We start from the raw sequence: 27,626 nt of genomic DNA on the forward strand, positions 1-27,626 counted from the left end.
TGCTTTGTAGTCTTCCTCTTCACCCTACCCTTTAACACAAAGTGCGCTACGCCTATGTGCACAAAAATAGCAGCGCGACATGGTTACGCTTTCACTGACCTTGTACGTGGCCTAGCACTTAACATTGGTCTTGTTCCTTTAAAATAGAACCCAGCATCAATACTAAGTAGCTCACATGCATGTGTTAAACTGTAGGCCCTCCATTTAGTGGATAATGACTTTATATTTACTGTATACCCTCTGTTTGTGGTTAGGCATGAGTAGGCCTGCCTACCTATCCTCAAGCCTGCTTTCCTTGGTCTTTTTTGCAATGTCGCCTCAAGGATATTATTAAATAGGATTTGTGGTTTGACATATAAAGTGGGGGCTGCACAGGATTTTTCACTCTGTAGTGTGTTGATCTCCCTCGACTGACAGAGAAAGCTTTATATGGAGCTGCAGAAATCCTCTTCGTTTCTCTCAGATTAAACCATTGACCACTCTGCCTGAGCCAATCGACCACCATGCTGTCCTGCACGCCCTCCTCACCACCACGCACACTGTCGGGCATCTTTTATGTTTGCCTTTGTAGAAGAAACACAGAGGTTTTTCTGTTTTTAGTCACTGGATGGCTCATAATTCTATCTTCACACTAAGGAGGCAGGAGCAGACATTAAGCTCTTCTTATGATAATCAGCACAGCCTTTGGTTTGGCTTGAGTGGCATCTTCAATGTGCGTGGTGTTAGCATGTATATGCGTGTAATACATGCATATCAGCATATACAGTACACAGTGAGCGTGTGTGCTTATTCCTTCAATGAAGTGGATCTCTTCCAGCTGTAATGTATATCCTAATATGCTCACCCTTGTCTGATTGCAGTAAGGTCGTCTCCCTCCCCAGTAGCTCTCCACTCTTTTAAAGGGTGTAGTGGAAATTCTCACAAGAGTACCGTGCAGGCAAGGCAAATCACCTCTTGAGAAAAAACTTTATGAAAGATTGAACTTTTAAAGGACACTCATGCACAGCAATTTTTTTGTGTTAATAAGACTTAATTGAACTCATAAACACTTAGCAGTATTGATTTGAACACTTGAATACAATTTTTACTGGATGCTGTCCTCAATCTGTGGCCTTTATCGTGCATCACTTAGTCAAAAAATCATTTACTACTCACAGTACTTTTTGAAAGTCTCCAGGTTGCCTGTATGACTTTAACTTGCCAATCAAGTCCTATTCATCCAAAACTATAAAACCACATGAGCAATTAGCACACTGATTTAGAGAAGCAAAATCATTTTGGAGTGAAGTGAATCATATCAATCAAACATTCAAGTTACTACTTATGACAGAGCAATTTCTGCATCAAGTTAATGACCTCTGCTGATCGGTATGAAACTCCGAAATTAGCTTTTACTTGAAACGTTTTACTCGAAACAAAGCATAAAGTCAGCACTAAGTTGACTCTGGTTTTAAAAATGTTGCCCTTAAACCATCTTTTTTTTCCCCATCACAATAGATCAGTTACCAAAGTATTGAGTCGTCTGATCCAGGCATCAACGTCCCAGGACCTAGAAGAACAGTGTCAAAGTTGAAGAACGAGACCTACCACATGTTCTCCAACCTCCACCCTGGAACTACTTACCTAATCTCCGTCCGAGCCCGCACAGCCAAGGGCTTTGGGCAGACCGCCCTCACTGAAATCACCACCAACATCTCAGGTATAAGCACCACTGACTAACTGAGCGAGGTGGGAGTGTGAAAGCTGCCGTACAATCGTAAAACAGAAATGGAAACAGGCAGTCTCTACGTGTAGGGGCTGCTCTCTGTGCCATCACTGATGCAGCATGCAGGTACAACACTAGACTTCACCCGCTGTGTGCTATAATTAGGATCCGGGCTTTCTCTCTCTTGACCTCAGTATCTTTCCTCTCTCGCAGAGGCAAAACTACTGTTCCCAGAGTGTAAGAGCTATTTTGCATTGCCTCTCCAAAATAGTGACATACTGTCATCTCTCGGTTCTCAGGACATAAATTAACTCGTAGGAAGCAGAGACACACCACAGAGGGGACACTGCTGTGTCTTATGTATAAGGAACGATGCAGTACATTCTTGGGACCAGAATGTCACTTCCGAGAGTCTCAGAGCTTATTACTGGTGATAGAAATCCAGCCTTGGTGTTTCTGTTTCCTTCTAATGATGCATTTGCGCTTGTTAAGGGATGGGATTACACCTCTTAGGAACGCATAGCACAGCCACTCCCACCCTGTCTCGCTCACACATTTAATCTCCCTGACTCTCTCTTGCCCCTATCTCTTTACAGAAAGGCCCAGTTTGTTTAATTATAGATTTAGTGCACAATCACTGCATACTGGCTGTATGTCAGACTGAACAGTGGCACAAAGCCAGACCGCAGATAGAGTCCAAAAGTCTTTGCAGATCATCCTCAACCTCCTCCACTGGCCCACGGTGCAGAACATTCACTTACACTGAGCGTCTCTCAAATCTGCACTGACAGCTAGCAAACACTGAACACCTTCAACAGCTACTACTGTCAGCATCTTTAAGCAATACCCACCGCAGAGTATCCAACTACACACATTGCCTCACTCGCACACACGCATATGCATATAGACGTGCGCACCGCTGTGGCTGATACACAATCATCCTTCAAACAGACTCTATCTGGCAGCAGGCATCAAACTCTCTTTTAGTTCTACAAACCGCAACAGACCTTTAATGTCAACAAATGCACATTCAGTTTTCCTTAATGCCTCACCTTAATTGATGTCAGCGCTTTCCTGCTGGGGTATTAGCAAACCGCTTTTTAATATGATAATCATTGATTCCTCATGAATAGTTTGCTCTCCTTCCCCTCACTAATTGACTACTGATATTAAAGAGAAATGTGCCGCCACATCTCCGGGGAGGAGCACGACTTTAGCCAAATCCTTTCAAATGAGAAACCCATTCAATTTTGCCTCACTCCCATGACTTTTAATTGGACTTGTATCCAAGACAACTAGAAGGGAAATTCAAACAGTGTACTGAATATGAGGATATGGGTATTGGGTATATTAGCACTGTTAGTCATTTATGCAGAGAAATGGATGGTGCTAAAATTAAATGGTCTGTTAGGTTCATGAGACACTGAGGGGCTGAACATGTTTATGTGGAAGGAGAAAGAGGGAGAGACTGTGTTTACACTAAATTAAGGTGGTCTGAAATAGCACCAGGTAAGGTCAGATGTGTGTTTGTGTGTGTGCATTTGCCTTAATTATTTTTGACATGTAAACTCTGTGTTTCTGCGTGTCCTCAGCTCCCACATTTGATTACGGAGACATGCCGTCCCCCCTGAGTGAGACAGAGAGCACAATTACTGTCCTGCTGCGTCCTGCCCAAGGCAGAGGGGCGCCTGTCAGGTGAGGACACAACCTCGAATGTGCATATCAGATTTTTCTTTTTAATACCAAACGTTGATTATTAAAGGTGCACTTCCACCCTGTGTCCAGCACATACCAGGTGGTGGTTGAAGAAGAAACCGTGAAGAAAGTGAAGAGGGAGCTGGGGCTTCTGGAGTGTTTCCCCTTGCCCATGTCCCACGGTGAGGCCCAGGCCCGGGGCACTCCACACTACTACACAGCCGAGCTGCCACCCAGCAGTCTGCCAGAGGCCAGTCCCTTCACTGTGGGCGACAATCACACTTACAACGGCTACTGGAACAGCCCTTTGGACCCACGCAAGAGCTACCTTGTCTACTTCCAAGCTATGAGCAACTTCAGAGGGGTGAGCAATTTTAAAGTCCTACCAGTGGTCCAGTTGTAGGCATTAGTGTTCAAAGTAATCCTGTACCAGTGATGAGTGGTGTTAATGATGATCTGTATTTACTAATGCTGTAGTTGACACTGTAGGACAGTTGGCATTGTCTGGGCTCACAAACCTTGAAAGAGTATTTATGCTGTGAAAGGGGTTATTGGATGGAAACACATTCAGCTGGCAATACAACTACTTGGAAATTATGTATGTTTATATCCCACTGCTTTGATTCTTTGCAAACAAAGGATGTCTGAAACAGGGAATTACTTGCATGCATTACTTAGAGCGAGCAAAGCTGTGATTAGTCAGAGTCAACAACGTACTTCACTTAATTCGTCTTTCATTTTCTCTTCTTTTCATATTCTCTCCTATTCCTTTCTTTTCTGTCCTGTTACCTCATGTCCTTCATTCAGCAGGCCTCTCATTATTATATACTCTCTTTCTTTATGCAGTTAATCAGTGGAGTATCTTTGAAGAGCCAGTGATTGTAGACCATGGTAACACGAAACCATGCTTAAAGCTTTTACATTTCTGCATTTGTATCCACAAAACAAAAAGCTTGTGAATCTTGGTTGGTAGACCTTTTAGCTGGGAAACGGCGTGTGATTCCACACTGTTGTGTTTCCATCCATTTCACCGATCCTGTGCACACAAAGCCCTCCAGTCTCCAGTCATACCCGAAGGACGCCACATTACCTTTCCAAATTCCATTACAGGAAGAGCTGCTACCTGGGTGAGGCAATTACTTAAGGATAATTGGGCACAGGTGCAGATGATCAGAGGTAGAAAGCTGCTGCTTCAATATTCACAGACTGTGGCAATGTAGCTGAGAAATGTTGCCGTAGGCAATGCAGCCCTCTGTGATCATCAGCTGGGAATAAATACATGCAAGCTGGGTTACTGCTCTGTTTGACTTTTTGAGTCCTGTCAGTAGCTGGTACTTTGTAATCACTTTCTTTTCTTTTTCCTTTTTTTTTTTTGCATTGGATGTCTCTGTATTATGAACTCCCATGAACAGAGCTGGGTGGCTCATCCCCACCAGTGGCACCTTTTTCCACCCCAGTGGAGAAACACACGGGGGGAGTGCAGTGCGAGCACTTCACACAACTAGGCTACTAAGCATGGGATTAGATAGGGGAGGCCTGGCTTTACCGGCGGATGGGATTAGGTTTTGTTTTGTCTGGCTGGGGGCCAGCATCCATGACCCACAATGAGTGGAGCACAGTGCCAGATCACACAGCCAGCACTGTCCCCAGTCTTTCAAACACTGTTGCCTTCACATGGAAATACAGTAGCATTCAGAAATCTGTTGAAATCTGGGCATCAGTCCGGTGTTGGTCCTGCAGGACTGAAACAATTCCTCTTAAAATAACAACAACGTGCTGCGAGGGCAGCAACTTCAATTTCATTTGCAGTCAGAAATTTTCTCCTACAAAATTTACTTCTGCAAACACATAATTACAGACTTAGCTTGATTCTGATGTCAATATTTCAGACACTTCGCCTTTGTGGATGCAGTCTTTATTGTTGGTTTATTGTTTCCTTCTTTTAAGAACAAGTCGTTTTTTTTTATTAAGGGCTTTTTAGTTAGGATGTCAGCTAAAAAGCTTGTGATTCAAGTCGATTATATCAGTTGAGTGGTTGAGGGGCATATATCCCATCAACAGCAAGGCACAGAAGACATGTCACAGCAGGGCAATGACAACATGAACTGACACATGAGGACTGCAGCAGAAAAAGTGCTAATTTCATCAAGTTAAATTAAATAAAGGAGCCTTACACAGCAGCAATTAAACCACCACCAGACCAACAAATAATATGACACTAACGTATTCTTCTAACTGTTATTAATATTATTAACATTATTTTTTTTTCATTTTACAGTCTTTTGATGGTGGTCACACAAATGTTAATGAGAGAGTCTATTAAAACCACAGAGCAGATGTTCAAGTTTGGCTCATGCAGTCTGTATGGACTAGAAAGGTGCAGCAATTGCTAAATGTGCTATCTTGAATTTTCCTTTGTATTTTGTCTTCCCGCTTATCCTCCATGTGCAATTATGAATTTCAGGCCTTTCACATTTTAGCACTGTACTCACGCTGTCACAAAAATGTAGGCCAAAAAAGAGAATTTTAGCTTTCTAAATTTGATTTTGCACAGAAGCATAAATGCATTCAGAATATGCATGTACTGTGGGATATTTTTATGGGAGAATTTTTTTGGGGGGGACTTTATACAGAAGGGGGGAACATAATTACCGTATGCCCACTCATTTTAGAAAAAACTGTACCTGCTCTTCAACTAAAAGGGTAGCTGGCGGTGAAAGCAGTTCTCCTCTAAGAATGAAACATCAGAAAACAGTCACATTCTTACTTGGATAAAACAATTGCCGATAAAGGTTTCTGCATATGGAAGTGGTGATAAAGTTGTCATGTTTGGCAATCACTTGGAAGTGTTTGCACCCTGTACACCTTACTAAAATGTAAACTGAATTGTCAGCCTGCCTATTTCATCATTTAATTGTACAGCATAATAAGTCAGGGTCTGTATGGTCTGTGTAAGTTTGTGTTTGTCTTTAATGTCTTTGTGGACGGGCAACATTGCACCTAATCCTCGACAACAGTGGCAGCAGTGGGAATAATTTGAGCATTATATGGGACCCAAAATATTTGGCATTTGCCCATGCTAATTATCTGGAGAGTGGCTGTCACGCCTCTCTAATTGCTTTGATTGATCCAACTAAAGAGGTGCTTGAAAGACTGTGAATGCAGACTGTAGCTTTGCAGGCCACAGCATGGCCATTTATAACATCTACACTTACATCTCCCCCACACAAACACACACTGTAAAACCTTGAGTGAGAGCCTTGTTGTGTGTTGGCATTTGTATTTTGTATTTAAAACTGCCAGGAACCACCAGCCCCTCTGGCATGACTGGCACAGCATGGCCAGACATGTGATGTGTGTCCCCACAATCTGGATCTTGCCAATTAACTCATCGGCAACGAGCCGGCAACACAACGATTCAGATGTGCACGTCATAGAATCTGCGTCTCTCCATCATAACACATTATTTTATTTTTTAATCATCTACAGTAAATAGACACCAGTGTACTCTGTCTTAATTTGGCAAGGCAAGTAATGATTGAATGTACTATTTCAAATGCTTTCTCCACAGAGGAGGCAGGTTAAGATGAATCTGCTTTTTCTGATGGAAAATGTTTCCTGTAATTGAGTCAATCCCTCAAAAGCTCGAAGTCACCAGTCAGCGTTTCTAGAGACACAGTAGAAATGAACCAGGGATGCACTTTTAAACAATTTGATTAATGATTGCTAATTAAAACCAGTGTATACTGGAGAGCACCAATAAAAATGAAATCATGCAAATGGCAGTACTACTTCTCGACTTTAAGTGCAGCTTTTTACCCACATTCAAATTTTATTTCACCAAAAAGTACGCCACAGTGTCAGAATACCTTTGGTTTATGTGGCTGGTAAATGTAGATGAAAAAGAAACATTTTTAACAAGGATTATGAGCATTATGACCAAATACCTTCAACATTTCTCACATTCCCATCAGCAGCAAATGTACTTTAGTGTTGCAATTGTCAGTATGCTGACATGCTACATTAAGATGGTGAACAAATTAACATAGTAATACTAACCCTGACCTGCTCAACATAAGCATGTTAGCATTATCATAGTGAACTTGTTAGCATGCTAATGTTAGCATTGAGCTTAGGGCACTGCCTAAATATAGCCTCGCAGATCTGCTAGCATGGCTGTAACTATTGTTGTCCTGTATTAAAAGACATTTTATTGGAGTTAGGACCTCAAGGCTCTGTATGTTTATATACTTAGAACAGAAGGAAATGATTCTTAGCCACATTATGAACTAGATGAAATGAAAACATCATATGCTGCTTCAAAGAGTACAAGGACGACTGCCTTGTGCCATCTTTTTTTTTTTTTTTTAATTTATCAGTTGCCTTAACCTTACTGCCTTAACTGTATAATGAAAGTGAATGAAAAACATTGCATTCTTCTTAAAAGAGGGGCATATGAACCTCTATGAACCCCTGTTTTTGTTGTTGTCTTTTCAATAAAGAGGACAATAAATAAATAAATAAATAAAAGAGGGCAAAATAAGTCTGGACTACCATTTCCCAATAGTAAGTTTACATTCAGTGAATCTGTCCATTTGATTTTTATGGAAATAAAATGACTGTCTATGGTTTGACTCTGTATTTTCAGATCAAACCATCAAGTTAAGAACTTGTTTAAGTGTCTGTCAGCCTGAAATGGATTTCCAATTTTTTTTAAAAAAAAGCAATTTAACTGGAGTTTGAGGAAAGCGTTTTTCGCTCATTTCCGAAAGGGAAAATTTGCATGATTGTCCCATAATGCCTGAATTAGCATCTGTAAATCTTAATTTGATAATGCATCTCCTTCAAGAGGTGGCAGGATAGAATTGGATTACAGTCTTGGATCTCATTAGCGCTGTTTGACAAAGGTCCTTTTCATAACACTGCGATGTCATCAGCTGAAATTTGAATAAAATTAATTCCTTTTCATGGTTGTGCATTGGTCTGAAACCCTCCTCTTAATTATGCTCTCCCCCTTTCAACTCTCATCTTTCCTCCTTCAGCAAGAATCTCTAATCTTCTCAAACACTTCAACACAGCTCTCAGATTCTAGATAGCTTGTAAAGTCATCAATAGGACTCTTAAGGCAGAGGTATTTTGTCCTTTTAGTCTGAATCATTTTTCTGTGTCTCCATCACAAAATAAATTATGCTTTTTTTTTTTTCTTTGTTAAAGAAAGAGTATTTCAACCCACACAGGTTTAATAATTTCAGTAAACAGAGGGTAGAAATGCTGTCAGGGTGAAACGGTAATGTGATTCCAGATGTGGTCCAGAGTTACCTCACCTGTCGGCTGGGGAGTAAATATCATGTTTCAATATTCATTCAGAGTGTGTGTTTTATCTGTTATAGTCTTATTTTCAACATGATATATGTGTGTGTCTCAGCTCAGTACTTCATGTCATCCTCCTTTCTTTTATCACATCTCATTTATGCAAAATGCAAAACCACACTCTCCCCTCTGATGTCTGTGTTTTCTCTCTTTCAGGAATCAAGAATAAACTGCATCCGCATTGCTCGCAAAGGTAATTCAACCCATTCCTCCAAAAAACACTGTGACCTTGAATACATTTCCCTACATCATTTCTAAGTGCTTTGCAATAAATAGTGCCTACTTTTTTATTTTTCTAAGATAAGAAATTAAGGGTGCAATTGTGATGGCGTGGTTTACCAGTCTGTACTGCACTGTTATTCACCTCTCTCTCATGTACAAAGGTGGGGGTCTGGACAAAATTTCCTCAGAGAAAAGGGCAACAAGCAGGGAGGGATTAGAGGTCAGGCTTTCATCCTGTTTGTTTGGGGGCAGACGCTGGGACACACTATATCAAAAGCAGTCTCTTTGTTCTCATCAGCAGCCCACTAGACGGCTACATCTGAGGGCTTTGACCTCAGTGCAGTCCAGAAGGGTCCTCCAGATCAAAACTTCCAGATGGAGCTACCTTGGCCTGGCTGTATGAGAAAGCCCCCGTCCCCCACCCACCTCACACCCCGTAACCCTCTCCTCCCTCTCTGTAGCTCAGCTTTTGGATACAAAGGGACATGAAAAGGGCAGAGAAATTGACTCTAAGTCCTGATGGCAGGAGAGCCCCTGTGCCATAGTACACTGTCAGATCATGGTGAATAAAAGTCATGTATTTATAGTTTTCATAGCACCGCTACAGTAAGCAGAGCCTTGCAAGTAAATTGACTTGGCGGGGTGTCTTTCTTTTTTGGTGAAGGCCTCTTTTTGTGAGTGAAAAACGAAAGAGATGAGGCTCTCCTCAAGCATAAAGCCAAAAGGCAAGGCCAGCCGTTTCAGCTCAGCGTCTCACTCCATCTGCCCCACACAGACACCCGGTTGGGCATTGATTAATTATGCTTTCTCACAGCAATGGGCTTTACACCACCCTCGCCTCTTTTCTTTCACACTAAGCAAAGAAAGAAAGAGAGAAAGAAATGCACAATGGAGCGCTAACAGTGAAAATGATTCAGTTCTATTATGTAAGAAAGCAAGATATTAGATATTAGCAAGAACAGAGAGAACAGAAAGGGAGATAAAAAAAAGAAATGGGGGAGCAAAATGCACAATGGAAAGTAATGATTTAAAAAACTGCCACCATTACATCATCCACTTGCAGGGTGATGTAACTGAAAAAAAAACAAAACTGGAAAGCAAATTGATAGGAAAAAAATTCTGGGGGGTGATTTCCAATTTCAAGGTGCGACAGGTCAGAGGGTTTTTTGTTGCTGTTTGAGATCTCTGTGATCCCTCTACCATTAACATAGCCTCTGCATCATCGGTTCCTAAGCCGTTATTATCATGCAGCCCATCACAAGTAAAGTGGAGGCAAATGATTCTGGCTTGGATAACAAAGCTGGAGATTACATTTCAACTTCCAGGTGACAGTTTAATTAAGGATCCTCTGGCAGGCTCAACACAACAACAGACTTCCATTTCTCCTCTAAGTGCCAATTTCCACCATCGGGCAGCTGGCAGGTGCATGGATTCATGTGGAAATCCATTTCATGCTCGTGTTTGGCTTAATAGAAATTTTGTGGCTAAATGTGGCAAAACTGCCTTATCTGTCCAAAATGTCAGAAAAGTGAAATTGATTTTTCACCTCCTCATCTAGATTTTTTTTGCCATTATAAACTACTCCTGTATTTTACTTGTCGATGTAATTTTAAATGAAGTCACAGCATAAAATAAACAGCGAGCGCCAAGTTTGTGGCTGGCGCTGCTTTTTGAATGGAGCACCTACAGACAGGCCTGAAGTTTCTGTTATTTTCAGTTACAGGAGCTCACAGACACAAAGCCATCTTAGGATGATAGTGTGTCCCTGTGTGAGAGTAGGAACCACAAAAAATGATCTTTGATTCACAATCTGATGAAATGGTAACCAACCTTAAGTACAACGGTCACATATGGTGTCAATACACTGAACAGCATGCACCAAAATGTCACGTTTTTGGAACATGTTACATGGGGATATCAACTTAAAAAGCCATGTTATGAACAATTTTAGAGGGAACAGTTCCTCTCTAATATCAGGCCAATGACTTCTTTTCTCTTTTCTTCTTCATATCGCTCAGATATGCCAGACACCCATCATTGCTATCATTGATTAAAAAATCCTGCCAAATAATGAAATGATATTGTCCTACTTTCATCTTTATTTAGGATAAGGGTTCTGAAGCACCCATAAAGTGCCCACGGCTACAGATAGTTGGGCTAAAACATGGCTCTGTTTTCACTTCCTCTGCCCCAGATCTGATTCCTCCCCAGCAGGCTGCAAGATAGAGCTGTATCCCCAGGCCTGCTCTGACTTTCCACCGCTCTCCAGATAGGTTGTGCTGTTCCAATAGGCTCATAAGGGCTAGTTTCAGGGCTGTCAAGGCCTGGAGGACAGGCTGACACACACAGAAAAAACTAGATCAGTGGGCCCCCTAGATCAAGACAAAGAAAGGCCCACTGCTCAGCACCATTTACATAAGTATGAAGCTTTATACCAGAGAAATGAATAACCTGCTATTATGATTACGACCTTTCCAGTAGCTCTCAGACATCAGGGCACCTTGAGATTATAATGTAGGGCTGTGTGGATGACTTGTGACTGGGAAAAATGTAATATTTAATTCTGTATTGAATAAAGATGCACGTCTAAAGTTTCAGTGCATGTTCAGTGCATGAAATGAAAATGTACAAGTGCAATATCAATATCATAAAGAGTCAGTTTATTGTTGCAATGCCATTGTGCAACTCTAACATGAACAATAGAGAGAAGAACAATGTGTTTTTTTGTACGTGACTAATGAATCTTAGCAAATGAGTTTCCCGTTTTACTTTGACACATTTGCAACACTTGTGAAAATGGTTTTCTCTTCTACACTAATTTATAGCAGTCTGTTTTTCCTTCTCCATTCCTTTTCTGTAAACATCAGCACAAATGTCAAACATAGTTCTAATTAGTTGGTTGAAAACCTTTCAGACAATCAAACTTTTATTCTGCGTGCGAGCCAATCATTTTGTTTGTCAAAGTTGTCATTATGCATCTCTGAGGACTGCAGGTTAGTTGGCTTGGACAACTTAGAGAACCGCTGTCTGCCTAGCTCAAGGCATCACGTCTTTATTCACATTTCTTTCATTTTTGCTATTTGGAAATACCTCTTGAAAACTACTAGTGAAATGTAAGTTTGGCATTAATAAAAAGACTATTATGATTCAGTAGATCTCTTCACAGGCATCAGGATAAGCAGTGTCGATGTCTGCATTGTCATGTGAAAAGTCTGCGCTTGTGAGGGGAAAAAAAGTTTTATGTGCATGAATGAGAAGTTCTTCAAAGCTGTGCATTTTCAATTTTGCTTTCTATATTCAAATTTTCACTCTGCTTTAAACTTTACTCTGAACCACTTCTTCTGCACCTTCATTCCTTTGTACTATGTTTGCATTATGCCTTTTTAATGTGTATCTCTGTTTCTGCTTCCAGCGGCCTGCAAAGATCACCGCAAGGCTCTGGAGGTTTCCCAGCACTCTGAGGAGATGGGGCTGATTCTAGGGGTGTGCGCCGGAGGCCTGGTTGTCCTCATCCTCCTGCTGGGTGCCGTCATCATCATCATTAAGAAAGGGTAAACGTCTGCTGATAGCCGTTGAGCACAAAACATGCCTCATTATGCACAATCATACCACACCTCCCACATTGATTTCTCCTTTATGTTTTGTTTTGGAACAGTTCAGTAATCAGTTTTCATACTTGCTGAACTTTCTGAAAGGTCACGCTTGTTTAGGAAAGATGCTGGACCAACAGCCAGTGCTGCATTGTTTTCACTCCCTTATGGTGCACCAGAGGGACCAAACAACTCTCATCTGCAGAGCCTATCTGAGTGTGAAGTATTTAATTAAAGGCGGATGCAATTCAATTAGCCACTTAATTACGCACACCAAGCAGAGGCCTGACCCTTAAATGAGATGGTAATTGGGAAGGAAAAGGTGCTTTTAGAGATTATTAGCCAATGATCCCACAGGTCTACAGTAGCTCATCCACACCTCTGGCTCTGCAGTAATTTAGCTGCAGTTGTTGGCCAGCTTCAGTCAAAGTCCCAGACAAGGCTTAACCTGTCTTACTTAAATAAGGTATACTGAAATCTAAAGAACCTGCCATGCCAAATGTGAAGTTACTCAGGGCTTCAGCAATCATTATTAAATGGCTGACACAGCGTCCAGGCTAGTATTGAATAACGTTGATTGTGAAAGTCTCCACTGCTCTGCACATTAGCCCGAGTTCCTCGGCTAAGCCACCGTGAATTTCGCTCTTAGGGAATTGATTGCTAAATTTGCTGTGACAGGAAGCCACGTGGTCTAGTCCTTCAAGTGTAACACAGAGACATATTCGAGCGAAGGAAAAGCACATTTTTCTGGTTTGCCTGTGGTTTGGTCCGTCAGCACCTGGTTGGGACATGTGTCATGTGGCCACCTGCATAGCCGAGCTCATGAAGAGGGTGGTTCTCATTTTCACTGTAATCAGTACATTCTGCCCTCAGCTGACATTGCTTTCATCTTACATCTCTTCTTTCTCTTGATTTTTTTTCCTCCTTCTCCTGCACTCTTACCAGAAGGGACTACTACTCTTACTATCCGTAAGTGACTCCACCTCTTTGCTTTTCCATCATTTTGTGATCCATCATATACATGCTTTTGCTCTGGCTGTCAATCATAAGTCATAGAGGGAAAGCAATACTTTTCTACTCTTAATCACCACCTTTCTCTTTGTTTCTCTGTTATTACCTCCTTGTTGTTCCTTACTAAACATAAAATTTTCTTTTTCTTCCTCTCTCTGCTGCTGTCTCTATCTGTCTTTTACCATCTCCCCTATATGCCAATTGTCCCCTCCATTCTCTTCTATATCCATCAATAGGAAACCAGTGAACATGAATAAGACACCCATCACATATCGGCAGGAGAAGAGCCATATGGGCTCTATGGAGCGCAGTTTCACAGACCAGAGCACCCTACAGGAGGATGAGAGAATGGCTCTTTCCTTCATGGATGCACACACCTGCGGGACACGCAGTAAGATAAATGCGCAAAGACTCACACATATACAGCACAGCATGCACAAACCTACAATATAATGCAATTTCAGAACTTGACATACATCATTCTTCAATTTTGTAATCTTTTGACCATCAGTCATTCACTCCATAAATGTCTGAATCACTCTGAAAGATAGTTATCACCCTGTATGAAAAATATCCTTCAGTACCCTCAGCTATTCACCACCTGCAACTGATACACAAAGAATCTCACAGGACTACAAATAAAAGAGAGAGTTGCACAAGTGAAGTAACACATTTGAATGAATCAAAGGAAATTGTTTGTGATTGTTGTCAGAACTTTTCATCTTGATCTCCTTTTTAATATTGTCAGTCTCACAGAAAAGGGGAAAAAACAGATGTGTTTACTCAGAAGTTGATACAGATCCTGGTCTTCTTCACATGTCATCAGAGACAGAGCTGCTGTCACTTCTACATAGCATCTATTATAAAGGCACCTTTGCAGAGGCAAACCTTATCAAAGTGATGCCGCTGTAAAATAAACTGTATGTGTCACTATCAGCATGCAGTGAGACATCTCTAATAACATCCCAGACTAAAAGCAAAAAGTGCCACAAAAGATGTTTAATGTTTTAGGCCATAACCCGTCTTGTACATGAATTTTTCCACCTGCAGCTGCACCAAAATTGCAAATGTATCTGTGTCTGGTTCAGGTGATGCTCGGAGCTCAGTGAACGAGGCCAGCAGCCTGCTGGGAGGCTCCCCAAGGCACCAATGTGGACGTAAAGGCTCCCCCTACCACACAGGGCAGCTCCACCCTGCGGTTCGAGTGGCTGACCTCCTCCAGCACATCAACCAGATGAAGACTGCCGAGGGCTACGGCTTTAAACAGGAATATGAGGTGAAGGGGCTCTATTAAACTCCTCACTTACACTCTGACAACATAGGCAGCGTTTACTCTTACACTCTGAGAACGTGAAATGAACAGCAGTACAAAACATGGCTGCTGGTGCTTTAGTGTCAAGAACCATGAACAGTTATCAAAGAGAGGTTTTAGGGCTGCATTGTACTAAAGAAAAGAGTTATGTAAGATGTCTGTATTCACACTATTTATTTTATCAGCCAATGTTCACGGTAAATTTAATCAAAGAGTCTATTGTCATACCCACAGTTACAGTGAAATTCTTCCTTTGCCTTCCACTCTGAATGTATAGAAACAAAAAAAATTAAAAATAAAAGATAATAATAAATACAATATCAGTAGAGATAAAAGAAAATAAATAAATATCCAGAGAACACTATTCAACATCATGACTGTAATTGTTCCATTTGATTGTTCCAAGTGAGAGAACTAGAGGCAAGAACAGTGCGGTGGGATGCATGATACAATGTCGCGGTTGGAGGCTTTTTCACCTTTATTTTAATTCCACTGCTGCAAATGAGAAAGTGGCCGAGTTACTTTCAAGTATGTGAGACTTACTGAAGGCTTTATTCGTTTTTGTACCAAGGTTGTTAGTGATGTCATAGCATCTCAGTTCCCATGGGGAGAGCAATGTCTCCTGCATGATGTCTCCCACTTCCTGTGTGGAGTGTTTTCTAAAGTGTTCTGTGTAGCAGCTGCAGAAACACTAGTGTCATGCTGAAACTGTTGTGGTAGAGGGACTTTAGAGACGTGGAACACCAAAGAAGTGTCATTGAAATAGAGAGTCAGAGACACTTAAACATGAAGTAGCTCCGCCTGCTTTCCTCAATGATGCACAAGGTCACCGTCTTCATTGAAACTGCTGGTTATTGGATATGAATAACAGGTGCTTCACTGGTCCCTATACAATAGCTAATGTTACTAATCTTTCAATTAATTATTAAATTAAAAGCTTGCAGCTCATCAATCCATCTGTCCATTTCATAGCACCTGAACTGGGTTGAGGTCACAACAGGAAGATTCTACTTCAGGGGTTTTCCAGGTGTTTCCAGGTGGAAACTATCACCTCCCTAACATGTCCTAGTTCTATCTTGAGGTCTCCTCTCAGTCCAGTATGCCAGTATACCAGTGAATATGTGGCCCAGGGTCTTCTTTACCAGTTGAAGAGAGTACTTATTTTATTGTGCAAGAGCAGTGTCTCACCACCAAGGTTCCCCCAGGTTTGTTGAGCTCCTTGCCCTACTGAGGGCACCACCATGCATAAAAAAATACAAACTTATTTTAGCCTCTTTTATCCATGATCTCATTCTTTCACTTACTGCTTGAAGCTTGATGCCATAGGGGAGGTTGTAGCAAAGACAAAGCTGTGCTTTGTGGGTTAGCTCACTCTTCAGCATAAGGTCTGGGACATGGCTACACTGAATGTACTTCCATGCCTGGTTAACCTGGGCACTCCTAACCCAGCAGAGGAAACTGGGAAGTTAAAAGGGCTGCTGGTGTAGTATTTGAAGAAGTGAAACTGTGGCTAGAAGAGATTTTGCAACACTACTTAGTGCCCCAGGAGGGAAAGCAGGTTAGTACCCTGGCTTTCCTCAGCAGAAGTGGTTGACCTTAATTGGAGCCTTTGTTATAAGGTGGAAGAAGTATTTTTGAGGAGCTTGTAAACCTTATAGACAAACCCTCTGTGCTGCAGGCTCTTCTTGATAATTCTGGCTGTGTCTGAGCCTCTATGCTCAGTAGTGGAAGTTGAGCTAGACAGAGGTACCCATGGTGGAAGAGACTGATGTCAAGCCCCACATATGAGAAGTGCAGATTTTGTCCTGAACCAGCGCCGAATCTGTCATAGATAACTGACATATCACTGAAAATAATCCTCTTGGTGGACTTCTGACAACTTCCAAAATATCTTGTGGGAGCTGCTGTGTGAGTGATTGATCAACTTTATTATCCCCAAAGGAAATTGATTTGCTGTGTAGACACACACACACACACACACACACACACACACAAAGAATATAAAAGAACAGTCACAGCAAAAACAAGTTAAAGACACAGTGCACAAATGGCAGACAGAGTGATTGTGTTTTGCTGCATGATTATACGCTCAAACTCAGAGCTGTGACTTGAGTTTCTTCAAGTTCCAACAAGTATAAATCTTCTCTTCTTACCAGGTTGTGATACTCAGTAGTAAGCAGGACCATGCGCAATTACTACATGTTGTTAATAACTGCTAACTTAAAGAAGCCATGTTAGTTGGAGTGGTACGTACGAGAGTGGAGGCCATCAATTCTCCTCTGACATAATCCAGGCGCCCCCTCCTCACCACCCACTGAAATTAATTAGCAGGGTTAAAAAGGCAGCTGGATCACACTGTTTCTGAGCGCATGAATAAATCATCCTCATTTGGACCCAAGGAAGACCTCTGTCATGGGGGCAGACCTGATGAGGTTAAACGTCTCTGGAGGTGCTCTAGAAAGTGAGTTCCTTCTCCGCTGCTCACCGAGCGTAGGGTGGCAAAGAGAGGAAAGGGGAGTCTGGGAGGTTTGAGTGGGAAGGAAAGAAAGATGAAAGGGTGCAGAGGGAGGAATGTGAGAAAAGAGAGCTCTTGTTTCCCATGTCCTACAACTTCCACATAACCTCCTCCCGACAGCAGTGTTAGCCTTTATCTCCCTTTTCAGAATGTGATGCAGCAAAAATGCTCTCTAATTGGTAAAGGTAACCATGAGACTGTGATGCATAGAGCAGCCATGAAAGGTGCCCACTAGATTTTGTTTTGTAGAAAGACATTTCACATTATAAGGTATTTATTTCGCTCTTGATGTTGGCCACAGGCACAATTTTGCTCATTCGATTTCTTACAGTTGTGACAAAAATATCAAGCAAATGACTCTGATATAGGACGGATATTTGGAGGTCAGAAGATGGGACCTTCTCACAGCAGAAGTCTGGCAATGCGCCATAATCCTGGTGATTCTCAGATCCTTAAAACCCTTCTGGATGGACCAAATCAAACATCCTGTCATCTACTGAGTATTTTGTCCCACTGGCTTGAAATTGAAAAGGTAGAGAATTACTAATAATTCAAACTTACTGTTAATTGCCAAGTCGTTGTTGAGGAACTTACCAGGAATTGTTCTCAGTGTGCTCATACCACCACTGTGATTTGTCGTACTTCACTTCAGTTTGCTTGGCAGATCACTGCTTGGTTAGTTTCTTTTTTACCAATGCACAAGGGAGTTTTGGTCCTGAATTGAACCGTAAGTGCAAACATTTTTCATTTGCAGAACATTGCTTATCCCCCTCCTGCTGTTGCAGAGGCTGCTATCTCTAGTCGTATGATTCATGGCACATAATGAAGGGCCCAGATCTCTGAATGCCTCTCCCCAGTGGAATGATTGTGGCTGAGAGTTGAGATCACACCCGCGGGAGAAGTCCAACCCTGTCACCCACGGCCTATGGCATCCATGAAAAAGAGAAAACATCTTTTGTCTCTGGTTCATGGTTTCCCCCTTTGGAACTCTGCTTGTAGACTCATTAAACTGTCCCTTACAGGCAAAACACACTCCACTCAAAAAATCAATACACACCTCTTTGTGTTTTTTTCCCCCCTGTGTGTTGGAGTATGTGTTTTGATGGAGTGTCTCTCTCTATTATGAAGGAAAATGATGAGAGTATCATATTACACTCCCCTGGTAGGTATAGGGTTTTATTTCCCTGAAGAATACCTACGTTCTGTAAAAACATTGATCAAGGATTTACAGTGAGTTGTAAAGGGGCTTGTATATGTGGCAGGTGCTGTCACTGTAGTCATATTGGTTTTAGTTCAAGTCCTTGTGCTTGGATCCTGGAATACCTGTCTGATCAGCAGCAGCCAGTGAACTTGGGAGCTATTCGCTCAGAGTTTTACAGATAACTAAGGGTGTCCCACCAGGTTCAGTTCTTGGTCCAGTTCTTTTACATTTCATATTATATTTTATATATAACTTCCATGCACATTTGCATACAGATAACACAGTATTACACTGTATTGCTGATTCTGCTCAGGTAGCTCTGGAGCCCCTGTAACATTACTTTAATGTTCTCTAGAACGAGAGATAAAGGAAGCAAAAACTTTTAATGTTTCTACTGTACAAGGATCCACTGTTTAGAAATTTACAGAATTATAAATATCTTGGTATTTGGATAGATGACAAATTTACATCAAATATCAGTCAATCAATGACAGTCTTGTACTTACAATAATCTTGTTTTTTTTTTTTTGTATAGAAATAGAGCCAAATTTTGTTGAAGATTGTTGAAGCTGTCTTTCTGTTATGGATTATGGCGATGTGATTTATAGGCACGCCTCTGCCTCCACTCTTAAACCCTTGGATGCTGTTTATCATTCTGCCCTAAAGTTTATTACTGGTGATGTTTATAGTACTCATCATGGCGTCCTGTATGAAAAAGCTGGGTGGTCTTTTCTGTCTGAAAGACGTGATAGGCATATGTATTTGTTTATCTACAAGGCCCTTATTGGGAAACTGCCATCTTATATCACTTCTATGCATGACTGGTGCCTTGGATCACATCAAACTTGGTCAAATGACTGGTTTGCACTGCGTGTCCTTCAAATCTGCACTGAGCTCTTCTTTTAGTTTTTATGACTCTTTAAGGAGCAACCCTAAATTAGTGCTGCACGATTAATCTAATCGCAATCGCGATGTCACGCTGTGCGATTACGTAACCGCATAAAAGACTGCGATTTGCGATTAAATGTAAACCAATGTGGAGTAATCAACGGCACATCCACACGCTGTGGGCAGCCGCAGGTATGGTCACGTGACTACCCGGCGTTCAGCAAACAGTAGTGAACGACATGGACGCTGAGGAGGAACACGAGGGACAAGCAGAGTTGGTGGCGAAAAAAAAAATGCTACTTCTGTTGTATGGCGATACTGTGGACTCAGGTATGACGACCCTGAACAGCAAGACGTGCTGTGTAAAACCTGCAAAGCTAAAGTTGCTACGTCCCGAGGTAATACGAACAATCGCTATATACATTTGAGACAACACAGAGAAAAAATCGACGAGTGCATGCAAATAAAAGCCCAACCAAGTACCCTTTTTTAATATTTGATATTACGTTATTTGGAACAAACAGTCTGTAATCTAAAGGTTTTGTTTTTTTTGGTGTGTGTCATGTGTATCTTTTGAGTTGAGAAATACACAAACTAACATTATTCTGTGTTGTCCCTGATATTCAAGCAAGTGGACTCGTGACACCATTCATTTATAATATCGTAATCGCAAATCGCAATATTGTCCACAATAATCGCAATCGCACGTTTTCATCAAATCGTGCAGCACTACCCTAAATATTAGTTCTTTGGTAACCCTTGGTCAATTTAAATATTGAAATTGAATATTAAAATGACAAATCATTCAGCTTCTGTTTGCTTCAATTTTAACTGATTAGACTTTTGTGTCTAGTATTTTTTTAATTAATTGTATTTATGTGCTACATTTAATTGTTTGTTTTCGTTCACTTTGTATCTTTTATTATTTTGTATCTTTTTACTTTATATCATTGAGAGGGCCAGCTCTCAATGATTTTTTTTGTTTTAATAAAGTTAAATAATAAAGATATTATTCTCACTGCAGAAACCTATGAGCAAACAACAGCAAAGCTTTATTGGAGAGCTCAAACGTTGCTGCAGGGGCTACTGAATTACCATCCTTATTTTAGAAAAGCAGCAGCTACTTCATGCTTCCTTTTTGGCAGCACAAATCAGACATACTTTATTTTTTGACTAGAATATTCTGTTCAATTTTCGATAAGTTTATATGTAACATCTCAGACATATCTGATTGGATTTTGACTGAATGTGGAGGGATTATAAATCTCATCACTGTGTTTGTGGCACTTTAAAAATTACTCAGGTGAAAAAAAATTGCAGGTCAAAGCGAGGTGACATTACAGTTATTGAGTGATTCTGAAAGGGAAATTGTGGAGAACAGCATGTCCACTGTTGCTTTGCTATTGAAACAATAAAGCACATGATAAAATCTAGTGGGCTGTTGATAGCGCAAAGTGCTTTAAAGGTGTAATAGCGTAAATAGTTCAGGACTGCACTTGTCATAATTTCTTTCATCTCATTTTGCTCATTTCATATGATCCTCTTAAACAACCCACCCCACTGATCCCTGCCGATGAGGGTTTCTAATCAATCTTCCACGGGTCTGTGTTGTATCCCTTCTCTTCCCTTCAATATACTGCCACTCTCTCACAGTTTTTCTTCTTGTTTTTTTCCTCTCCCTGCTTCTCTCCTCTCTCTAGAGGGATAAGCAGAGGAGTGGTGGGAGCAGAGAAACAAAGAGGTCTAGTGTCAAAAATGTAAGAGACAGAGGAGGAGAAAAATGGAAGAGGTGGACAGGGAGAGAAGTGATGATGAAGAATGATGAAGAGAGGTAGAAGGAGGTAAAGAGAACAAGGGATTCAGAGAGAGAGAGAGACAGACAGACAGACAGACAGACAGACCCCGAGAGAGAGTGCATGAAAAGAGGAGGAAAACGTGAGGAGGAGGGTGTAATCCCAGGCAGGATTTGGCTGGTTCCTGGCTCTCTGTGGGGAGAACTGCGTTGTAATCCCCTGCTCAGCATGCAGACTTGGGCAGAGTTTCACCAGATTCCCCTAGTGCCTGAAAACCACAGGGGGTTGACTGGTATAGATGTGTGTGTATGTTTTTGTATGTGTGTGTGGGTTTGTAGGTGGATCTGAAGGGGCTGTTTACAGGTTTAATTTGGCCCCACAGTGGACGCTTAAAAGTGGCTTATGACGACGTGTGAGAGTGCATGGATGCTCGCCAGTGCATCCATGCAGACAGGTGTATGATGAGTATGATGTGTTATAATACGGCTGAGCAGCCATCCACCCGGCAGGTTGTAAACACTTTCTCTGCCTTCACCGTTAGTAACATTCATCTCACCAAATAGTGATTTCTATGAGGGATGATTGATAAGTATATAATGCACCTAAGTGCAGCTTAGATCAGAACAGTCAAACGTGCTGTTGTCTTTTGTCTTAAGACATCTTGTCTTTTGTGTTTTTGGTGTTGGAAAGGCTTAAAAAAAAAACTACACAACCCTCCAAACTCTTTTAAAAAATAATTTTTCTTCTACAACCTCATGTACAATACTTTGGCATGTTTTTTGAAATCCAAAGTTTGACAGATCTGCTCTGCCTTGTTATGGTTGCTAAGCTGTGATTGGATAATCGCAGTTTTAGGGAAGAGTTCAGTGATTGGTCAATTTGTGAGTTATGTAATTGCCAGTACCTCCATTAGCCTATGCTGTGATAAACCCAGTGGGATTATAGCCACTGGGTTAAAATTTTAACCATAACCTACAGCAATGAAGGCTTTAACAAGCATAGGTGCAATTGGAGGTCCATGAGTCATGAGGGCTCCAGAATCAAATAAGGACTGCACGATGCTCATGGCACTGTTTTGTTTAATTGCATATCATGCATAAAGCACCAAACCTCTCTCGTCTCTGTAGGATACATTGACTCTTGATTTAAACCTTAGCTCTACTTGAGAAATGTACTGATGTACAGATAGCTTTAATCATGCTAACCATGAAACACAAATGTCCTTATCGCCCATAAAACAAAGGCAAACGTGTGTTGAAGCTGTGATCATGTTTATCTGAGATATTTGAATGGTTAATACAGAGAGACTCTGTTCTGGAAATCTGCAACAAAAGTTTCTTTATTCCTGCAGAGTTTCTTTGATGGCTGGGACTGCACAAAGAAAAAGGACAAAACCAAAGGGAGGCATGACACCTTGCTGGGATGTAAGTCATTATAACCCATTTTATCCTGCATTAAAAAAAAGGGAGAAAAAAAGACAAAAAATATTGTTAAAACTTTGTATCTCAACATTCCTCTGCTCTTTTTATTTTTATCTGTCTCAGATGACCGCCACAGAGTCAAGCTCCACCCTCTCCTGGGAGATCCCAACTCAGACTACATCAACGCTAACTACATTGATGTAAGTCTAATCTTGTTTTTCTGCCTCTGTTTGACATGGGATACAAATAGCCAGCCTCTGCGGAGACTCTTTGTCTCTCACACCCTGCAAAGCCACAGTCCATCTCTCTCATTCCTGTAAGCCCACCAGTCTGCTGGCCCACTTTCACCTGGAAGCTTTCATCCAATCAAACACCCTTCCGAGCAGTGTTTTGCCAGATGCCGTGGTTGTCAATTGATGCTCCGAATCCCTGACCCAGACTAACAGCTATCACTTTTATTAAAACAGAGTGGAATAAATGCATTTAATATCTTGCAGAGGAGATGAACGTTTCGGTAAGATGCCACAAATCCCCCTAAATTAAATAGACATGATTGATGTTATTCAATCTGTAGATGGGCCTGGAGGAGATGATCCTTTCCACTGTTCACCTTAACTGTCTGCCACACATGCAGTGCCACAGTAACATTCTCACTAATCATATGAAATACATGTATATGTTGCTAATGTGTCTCACACAGTCTCATTCATGTGTGCTTTCATTCATAAAGGCTAAAGGAGGCTGTGTTTATTCAGCATGCAGAAGAAGCAGAAGTTATTAACAAAAGAAATCAACTTAGATTTTGGGGAAAATGCTATTTTACTACCAGATATACTGTAGGTAGAAACTTGTATTTTGGTTCCCCTGTGAATTTGCTGTCATAGTCCTCAGTTGCTGCTTGTCATTTGAGTTATTTGAGTTATGTCAAGGGAAGTCTGGCAATCTGATAGGATTTCTTTATCTCACAAGATTTATTTTGCATGCCTCTCTTTGGGACTACTGTAAAGTGAATGTGACGTTCTGTGAGAAGTTGAGGCACGCTGATGTGCTCCCACTGCTGTATGAGGTCGATAAGATCATGTCTCACTCAAAAGCTTTATAAAGAATATATCTGAAAAAGAACTGGTATTATTTTAGTTTTTTTTCAGTGAGAGAAAATTACCCGGTGCATAAGTTGACTTGATTTTTGGTGGATTCCTCCTTTAAGCCAAATTGTATCATCAAAATGCTTGACACTACAGGGCTTTTTTCCTCTCTTTTATTTCTCTGTAGAGAATGGGTAGTAGTGAGATGCTTTTAGAGAGTTCATTATAGTGAGAGGGCATTAAAAACCTGGCCTGCTGTTAGGGCTGTAGTTATTGTGAGGGTCTCCATTAGCGTTAAGGGCACAGAGGTGCAGGCATTAGAGGGAAAACACCACTCAGCAGCCACTACAGTGTCAGTGTCAGTGATGTTACTCCCTGACACTGCTGACCCGGCAGGCTGAATAGTAACTACTTAGCCACAGCAGATCATATTTTGGACAGCCTGTGATTATTTCACCAGAGGTTAAATGGAAAAGTTTTTCCTCCCTCTGAAATATTATCACACTTTCAAAACAGAGGTGAGAAAGTGCATGCTCCCTGTTTCTCTTTCTCTGTCACTTAATCTGTGAGTCCTTGCTTGGCTGTGGCGAGTGTTGCTTGAAGAGGCGTGCAGCTTTGCATATGTTTGACAGCTAGCAGAGCAGCCCAGTGCATCACAGCTGTTGCTGATTAATATTTCATCTGCATCTAAAGCGTAACAGGGTTTTAATGACAGGTATAGCGTGGCCACACAACCCAAAACACATACAAACTTTGACACACACACACACACACACGGCCATACTGTTAATGAGCTTTTGTCTAATGTAAGAACGTTAGTTATGCCGTACTTTGCTGCTTACCTTAAAGGCCCTGAAAACTTAATTTTCTCAGCTTCTTACTCTTAGTAATCGGCTCCATTATTCACACAGGAAGTTCTGCCTGAACAGTTTTTGTTCTTTCAAAAGTTTCTATGGGAGGGCTCACTGGGGCCCTTTTTCAAGTTTTTCTTTATATGATATCTTCACTGTTCCTTAACATAGAAACACAGGACTCTCCCAGATGATCTAACGGCTCCATTGGCACCAGTTTTAATTATTTCCACTTTGTTTTTGAGTCTCATTTGGCATGGCTGAGCAGCTCTAAATACTACCATACCCATGAGCCATTGCTGTTGTTGCCATGGAAAAGAAGCCAGTCAGAGTTGCGAGTCAGAATGATAGCCATTTCAAAACGCTTGGCTTTTTGTCGAAGAAGCTGCCGAATGCAGCTGTTAATTGTTTTTTGTACAGATGAGTCAGGGGAGTTTTAATCCAAGCTGCAGAAGTGCTCCAACTCTGAGCATCACTGTCTAAGGGAAAAATGAATTGGACTTTTACTAACAGAACCAGGGATGCCCGAAATAGACCCCCCTGTCCCACTCCACAGCTGTATCAGTTGTGGAGTTGTTTGCTTGTTGCAAGCCCACCATAAGCCAAACCTGATAAAACCACACTCTCACAGCTGATGGAAGTAAGATTTTCATATATTTTTTCTACTTCCTTTAAAAAAAAATCCCTAACACAACGGAAACATCATGAAATTAATAAACTCATGAATGAATAAACTAAAAATAATTTTCATTTGAAAAGCAAGTTGTAGACTAGGGTAGTTAGAGCAGTAGTAACATAAACACACACACCTCTTCCCACCTGTCTTTAACTCCTATTTACCAAAAGCTTCTTTCATTAACTAGCCTATATGTCTTCTTTTTCTACTCCCCTCCCCACTTCCTCGACCTTGGACCCTGTAGATTCGGATTAACAGGGAAGTAAGTACTTCACTGCTCGTTCTTCTGCCTGCCATTGCTCTGTTTTTGCTCTTTTCCCTTCTTCTCTTCCCACTTCCCTCTCCTCTTTCCACTATCTTCTATCCACAAATGCTCAAAGGTCAGTGTGTTTCAGGTTTGTGCACATTTGACAAAGAAAAAAAAAACAAAACATGCCCTTTAACTGATGTTTTTAAATGAACACAAGGGGATGTCTCCTGTCCAAATAGAGGACCCTGCTGTCTTTGTTAGTTCTCATAAGTGGCCAAGACTGAGGAAGTTTAGTTGCTCTGCTAATCGTTTTAGGTGGAGTGGTAGCATTCATGCTGATGTGTCTGGCCAGGGCCAGAGGAATTGTGGATAGTAGGCCTCACAGCACTGGTCATCCATCTCCATTTCAAACATGTCCCCGTTTATCTGACTGGATGCAATACAGTTTAGCCATCTGTCAGCAACATGGATGGACTCGACATATTAGGAAGATGTCCTCTGCAAAAAAAGATAACAACTGTTATCAACATGGATTGCCCCATCACGGTGATTTGATGAGAGCCGGTAGGCTTGGGAGTTTTTTCAGATTATTCCAGACCTGCCTTCTCCACTCCACAGAGTCATGCAAGGTAATTGGGGCATCAATTATCCTTCCAGCTGCTCCAAAATGACGACACAGAGTGAACCACAACATGCATGCAGTTTTCTAGGAGATGTCTTCGTAGAATCTCGGAAGCAGGCGTTTCATCTACCCCGCGAGGTTAGATAAGCAGTACTTATTTTCAGGAGGAGTTCCTTTCAACGGTTTGCTTGCTCAAAGTCCCTCAGGTGGTCTTTGTGGTGTTTATTCCCCTCGAGGCTGTAGAGGTGACACCTCATTGTTCATTCATTTTCACCCCATACTTACCATATGAAAATGTCTGTCATCTATATCAAAGGCGGTCACAACCTTTGATATAAAGGATCTCAGAATATTTCACTGTACATGTCAGAGTTTGCCCTAGAAGACTGTTTATGTTGGTGATGATATCATGCATTTATGGGTAACCTGTGTAAGAAATTCTTCCACTTGACCCAAGTGGAAGAATTCAAGGAGGTGGAGTTTTTATTTTTGGGTGGGGAGGGGGGGGGGTGGTTTTAGTTTGTTAATTCATCATCTCAGATATAGTACATATTGCATCTTCAATGAAAATTGATGTGTTTTCATGGGACAGCGCTCCGAGCGGGAGTTTGATAAATAAATCGGACACCCGAAATTGAAGAGCGTGCGCCTTTGCTTTCTTTATCATATCTTTATTAAACTGTCACAGGGATTCAGGTATTTTTCAGTCAGCTCGCCCGACTCACTTCAGAAATCACTTTTTCAGAGATTCATCAGCAGTTTATCAAGATGCAGCATTTACCATGTGTTGCCTCAACTCCTCCAAACTCTCTGTGGAGTCTCTGAGGGCAAAGACATGGTCTGGAGTCAGCAACAGGTCAGACAGTGCAGGAAAATTACATAGGAAATAGGTTCACAGCTGCAGAGAGTGGGTCAGTATTAGAGCTGAATGCAAAGGAGAAGGAGAGGAAAAAAAAGAAGGGTGAGCCAGAGAGACACCCTCCCATACAGCTGAGCCTGAGGCGCAGATGGCTTACTCAGCATGTCATCCCTCTTCTCTCTTTCAGGGCTACCATCGATCCAACCACTTCATCGCCACTCAGGGTGAGTATCCCAGCAAGCCTATACAGTAGTGTGTGTGTGTGTGTGTATGTGTTTGTGTGTGCGTGTGGATTTGGGATGGTGAGTATCTTTTGTTGTGGTGCAGTAAATTGAAGATGATCAAGCCAATGAGCCTACTCATGCACAGTCCCTTGCCAAAACCATCTCTCTGGCAAATCCAAAGGTGACAATGTGACTACCGTCCTGTGAAGGCTGTGCTAGTGATGTCACTGAATTAATCATGAGAAGAGGTGAATAATTAAATACATTAATTATAGCCTCTCAATCTCTGTGACATGTGGAGCGGTGTGCTCATTGACAGGGAGAGAACCTGTAGTT

At 41.5% G+C, this 27,626-nt stretch overlaps 1 protein-coding gene across 2 annotated transcripts in view; it reads left to right on the forward strand.

Annotated features, from left to right (window-relative positions):
- Positions 1–27,626, forward strand: part of ptprub (protein tyrosine phosphatase receptor type Ub) — a 156,418-nt gene that overhangs the window by 109,694 nt on the left and 19,098 nt on the right. Inside the window, exons 10-20 of one of the 2 annotated variants that reach the window (XM_041043968.1) lie at positions 1,498–1,699; positions 3,298–3,400; positions 3,491–3,764; positions 8,927–8,963; positions 12,405–12,543; positions 13,528–13,551; positions 13,830–13,984; positions 14,682–14,869; positions 22,654–22,726; positions 22,847–22,923; positions 27,254–27,290. In XM_041043968.1, the coding sequence (XP_040899902.1) occupies positions 1,498–1,699; positions 3,298–3,400; positions 3,491–3,764; positions 8,927–8,963; positions 12,405–12,543; positions 13,528–13,551; positions 13,830–13,984; positions 14,682–14,869; positions 22,654–22,726; positions 22,847–22,923; positions 27,254–27,290 (1,309 nt within the window). The remainder of the gene's footprint in view (positions 1–1,497; positions 1,700–3,297; positions 3,401–3,490; positions 3,765–8,926; positions 8,964–12,404; positions 12,544–13,527; positions 13,552–13,829; positions 13,985–14,681; positions 14,870–22,653; positions 22,727–22,846; positions 22,924–27,253; positions 27,291–27,626) is intronic. The other variant, XM_041043969.1, reaches the window with a different exon arrangement.

The sequence above is a fragment of the Toxotes jaculatrix genome, chromosome 8, assembly GCF_017976425.1.
Source record: "Toxotes jaculatrix isolate fToxJac2 chromosome 8, fToxJac2.pri, whole genome shotgun sequence".
Classification (NCBI taxonomy): domain Eukaryota; kingdom Metazoa; phylum Chordata; class Actinopteri; family Toxotidae; genus Toxotes; species Toxotes jaculatrix.